The sequence below is a fragment of the Aythya fuligula genome, chromosome 1 (assembly GCF_009819795.1).
Source record: "Aythya fuligula isolate bAytFul2 chromosome 1, bAytFul2.pri, whole genome shotgun sequence".
NCBI classification, from domain to species: Eukaryota; Metazoa; Chordata; class Aves; order Anseriformes; family Anatidae; genus Aythya; species Aythya fuligula.
The window spans coordinates 177,062,660-177,067,823 of NC_045559.1; the positions used below are offsets into that span (position 1 = coordinate 177,062,660).

A 5,164-nucleotide genomic window follows, 5' to 3' on the forward strand; every position below is an offset into this window, starting at 1 on the left:
GATCACCCCTAGTACAGGGGAGATGCTGTTCAGGGACGTAGATTTCCAATTGCAGCATGATCTTCTGCTTCATTAAGTATGTTTACTCTTATTTTCAGCAAAGATCAACGATATGGTCTCTTCCACGTACAAGACAATAAAAACAAAGCTGCCATCAACGTTACGAAGCATGTCCTTATACTTGTCCAATAAAGATACAGAATTCATTTTGTTCAAGCCAGTTAGGGTGAGTACTGCTCTATGTACCTCAGCATGATCTTCTCTGGGTGTGAAACCTATTGAAAAGGCCTGTGAAATCAAAAAATCTAACGGTATCTTTTAGCCTAAAACCAAAATTGTCCTGTTTCCTCTTATATTCAGCCTGCATAGTATACATTGCAGGGATGGAGGTGGGTTCTGGTACTTATTCTGGTCAATGTTTGGGGTGAGTTCTGTGCGTTTTTTTTTTTTTTTTTTTTTTTTTAATAATGACTTTTTCCTTCTTTCCTTTAAAAGAACAACATTCAGCAAATGTTTCAGAAACTCCATGCTTTGTTAAAGGAAGAATTTAGTAATGAAGATCTCCAGATCATAGCCTGTCCTTCAATGGAACAGGTATGTACTGAATATATTGAAACTCCCTGTTTTATTAATTGCTTTTTCATGTGACTGTCGTTATTTTTAAACGTTAACTTTTCACTTTTACTATTTTTAGTCTTCAGATTTTTTTTTTAAATCCTCCTTAATCCTGGTTGATTAAACTCAGGACTTTCTCTGAACTCCAGGGTGTCAAATAAAAGGTTTTGCTTGTTTGTTATGAATATTCAATACAGTTTTTTTAAATTGAAGGCAGTGACTGATGTTTTTGTGGATTGGTTTGTACAACATCATGGCAGTCTTGCCATTTTTGGGCATTGTCTTTTTGAAGAGATACCACAGCTAGTGAACAAGCTTAAAAAAAAATCTGTGCACGTGAAATTGGTCTTGCTTTTGACAAATACGAGAAGCAGCAACTTTTTATGTTTGGGAAGTAGGGGAAAGAGTTACAAGGGTGCATTTGGAGTAAATTGGATTGGGAAAATGTGTGTTTTTTTAATTGAAATTTAACCCTACATAACCCTTCTCAAGAGGTGAGTGGGGTTGGGAATTCTCTGACAAAAACAAGGAGGTTTTCAAAAATCTGTCTTTGACTTCAGGAGTCAAGGGAGTGTGGTTATAATCTTAATATCATGGGCTGCCAGTATTCAAACTGAATGTGGTAGAGGAGTTTGCCCACAATGAACGTGGCCACAGGGATGTGTGTTAACTATCCTAGAGCACAGAGTATGTGTGATGCACTGGAAAAGGTGGGGTTGTCCTAGAGCAGTTGGCTTCTTCTAATGTTGTTTATCTGTTGATCCTGAGGATCATTTCCACAAGCTGAAGTGCATCGGAAGCAATATTCTAGTTTGTGGGAACCAAGGATTGCAAAGGACCCCGAATGTGTTTCAGATATCTAAGATGGATGTTGACATTTTCTCCAGTGCACAGATTTTTATGGAGTTCCTTGACAATGCCAGAAGTCACCCTAAAAAAATCTGAAACAATAGGTTGTGACTGCTGAAAAGACTTGTCAACAGCTGTGTTTTACAAAGCCTGTGAGTTGGGATTTGACTGGAAGTTTTGACCAGTTCTATGGGTGTTCTGCTTCATATAAGTCTCTGTGTGCTTCCATGAATTCCTGTTTAAAGGTTAAAATATGAGACATCAGCTCCTGAACTTAGCTGTTCTGTCTAATGTGGGCTTTTGCTTTGTCTTCCAGGTCAACTTACTTTTGTCGATGTCCAAGTAGCCAGTGAGACTGCTTCAGACAAACTTCAGCTGAGTGGCAGACAGTGAAGGGGATGTGAAGACATTTGCAGACATTTTGAAGTAAATGAAGGATCCCCCCGTGCAGTCCAGTCTGCATTAAAACCCTCCAGGCTGTTTCACCCTGTTTTAGGAAAAAGTTTAAAAAAAAGAAATCAGTTTTATTGATTTGTTAAAGGTCTTCCTATTTGCTGGCTTGAGAAGGGGGGGAAAGCAAACAAACCAAACCTTTTGCTGATCACTCTTATGGAAGCTCAGTTACTGCCTTCTCCAGATATTCTTGAAGTCCTGTTTTTTTTTTTTTTTTGGATGTAAAATCCTTTCATACTTTAAGCTGATGAATGGAGTGAAGAGAAGCACTTTCAAAAAACCCACTGGAAGTAGAGTGCAGGGAATAAAATGGGAGCAGTGGTAGGTATTTGCAAGGCTTGGAGATAAGCACGTTGATACGACCGTTTGACTTAAGCAGGCATGCTCCAATTTTTTAACACCCCTGAGAATCCTGATAACTTACCAAGTGTGTGAACATAATTCAGAGGTTTTTAGCTGGGAAAACTTTATTTTCTACATCTGAAGCGTTTCTTGAAACACTGGATGTGCTGTTTTTTTCTTGTACCCTGGTGATTAAGAGCTGTGAGGCCTGGCGTGAAGTTTTATGCTCTAGCCTTACTCCGTGTAAAGAATCTCGGATTCTTGGGATTTGCAATGGAAAGCTGTGCAATATAATTTCTGTTGTTTCTGAGGGAACTGCATGTTTTCAGATGCTTTACAGCAAAGCGTAGCATTGAGATTCTCAGGTACTTAGAGTTTTAGGTTAGAGGTGTTTTTTTTTTTTTTTTCTTGTATATTTTTGCCGTACCCAAGATCAACTGGTGGTGTCGGATTAGTCAAAGCGGGCACTGGGACCGGAACTTTTACAGCCTCTGTGGGCTGGAGCAAATGCTAGTGGGGGTGTGCAGGGGATGCCAGAAATGGATGTATAAGCACTGTCAAATCATCGTTGTTAGCAGGGGTTAAGTGCTCAGTTACTGGTAAGCAGCGTGCTGTGATCAGTAGGCATTAATTGATCCTTATTTCGGAAAGCTGAATGCGAACCCCTCTGTCATTAATTGAGTGAAACACTAAAAGCAGCTCTAGAGTATCTTGGTGTGCAACTCTCGATCGTGCAGCACTGCGAAAGAAAACCACGGTGAGGTACGTGGCAGCCTTTCAACTCACTCGTAAAAACTCTTTCTGAAATATTTAATTGCGGAGACACTTCCATGCACATCAGTGGTGTTTTGATTTAATGTTTTTCCTCTTATGAATCACGTGGCTGGAGACTAAAACAGTAGGATTTAAAGCTACCATGAGAAGTGTTGCAGCAGTGGTGCTGAGGTACGCAAGTGGTACTCATAGGACCTTACATGACTCCTTAAAATTAACTAAAGGAACTAACAAGGAAGCAAACCTGCCCTTTTGTTTTTTCTTTTTACTTACGTAGAATCGCAGGCTGTAAAATACTGTCCAGTGCATTGTAATATATGTATATTTGTTTTTTTTTACGAAGTTTTACAGAAGGATTGCATGGTCACTGCACAAAGCTGTGGCGGACACAATACATTGTACAGAGGAGATGTGAAGGGTAAACCCTCGCAGGAGGCACTCTCGGGATTTGGGTCTTTTCTCTCCTAGAATACCTGGACAGCTCGAGGTCGGCTGGCTGGAAGATTAGCAGAGCAATCAGTTTATACAGCCTGTTTGCTAAACGACCATTTGTTTAAACATGTACAGTTTCAGATATTTACGTTTACAAATAGTGTAAATACTTTCAGAAGATTAATTTAAGATGCTTTATATTATCTGACTAGAAACTTGCCGTTTTTAATTTTTTTAAATAAAAATGTTGCCTCCTATTTTGGTCAAAGAGTAAAGCTTTATTCTGTATCCCGAGGCTTGTCTGTCAAGATAACTGTAATACAGAGACCATAAACACCCTGTAAGCACAGGCAGGGAGCGCGTTGCTAAAGAGAAGTGTTCTTTGGCAGTAAGAGAAATGACTTTATTTGGCACAGATGTATACCTGAGTGCTGAGCGTACAGCTAATTGTTGAAATAATCCCTCTTTATGGTTATAATAAAGTAAATTTGTATTTTCTTTACTGACAAATTGGTATTTTCTTTACCGACAAGTGGTCTTGCGTGACTAAATGCTCTCTTTGCTTGAAATTTTATGAGGGGGGGAAGAAACCGTGACTGTAACAAAACATATTTTATCTAGTTGGCCCTTACTCAGAGTAAACTTGGGAGGTGGTGGCTGAAAGCACAACGATTATTTTATTTGATAGCTGTTCCTGTTGCTTGCAGGCTTCTCTGCCCATCATTTCTTACTACCACAACTGTTCTTCTGGCCCTTGGTATTGTAGGAGCGCATCCTTCAGAGGCTCCTGGTTTGTTCCCTGTAATGTCAGTGTGAGGCATCCCTTCACCCTCTGGCTTTGACAGCGTCATCTGAATGAACTCATCTCAGGACAAACGCCGCTTTCTGGTGGAATTTATCTGCTGGCTGACTGGCACAGGCAGCAGCGTGTGACCACTGCTGCCTGAATGCTTGAAGCCTGCTAAAAAGCTTTGGCCCTTTGGACTGCCTATCTTGGGAAATGCAGTGAATGCCAAGGCAGTTTTGCAGGCATTTATGCTTTCTTTATTTTTCTTTGCACAACAATGACACCCTCAGCAGAGCTTATACTGGGCTGGGTGCTCTCCAAGCAAAAACAACCCTCCCTTCCTCAAGCCGTGCCTGTTTGGTGTCGATGAAGTGATGTGGGTAGGAAAAGGAAGAACGTCTTTGCCACTAACACCTTGTGGTCACTGCAGCAAACTCCAGCCTTGTGCCTGTGAATGCTGCTTTCTCTTAACCTCACATATTTTTAGCCTTATTGAACCCTAAAACCAAGCCAAGACCCTACAGCGAATGAGATCTTGGAAATGAAGGTCTCAGAATACAATATGAGCTCCACATGTCCTGCTCATTAGCTGAAGGAGAAGGAGGGAAACCATCTCCTCCCTCAGTGATCAGTGTGGTAACGTTCAATGTAATCCCCCTGATGGAACTGCAAGCCATCAGGTGTTTTCAGCTGAGGTGGGCCTGGTGTTACAAGGACTCAATGTACAGGAAGGTGGGCTTGGAAAAAGGAGCTTTATTTTCATGGCTGAGTGCCAGACTTATCCCCTTGAAGAAGGAAAAGTGGATCTGAAGCGCTCGTGTAACTGCTGCATGTCTTGAGATCTTCGTTCCAGTACTTCATGCAGGTAGAAGATGAAGCGCAAGGAGTGATATCACTGAGGCACTGCCAAAA

At 41.0% G+C, this 5,164-nt stretch overlaps 1 protein-coding gene across 1 annotated transcript in view; it reads left to right on the plus strand.

The window, feature by feature from the left end:
* Positions 1–3,975, plus strand: part of COG3 (component of oligomeric golgi complex 3) — a 29,824-nt gene extending 25,849 nt beyond the window's left edge. The window contains exons 21-23 of the mRNA XM_032197362.1: positions 99–226; positions 496–594; positions 1,781–3,975. Of these exons, the coding sequence (XP_032053253.1) occupies positions 99–226; positions 496–594; positions 1,781–1,810 (257 nt within the window). The 3' untranslated portion in view covers positions 1,811–3,975. The remainder of the gene's footprint in view (positions 1–98; positions 227–495; positions 595–1,780) is intronic.
* Positions 3,976–5,164: the final 1,189 nt, after the last annotated feature.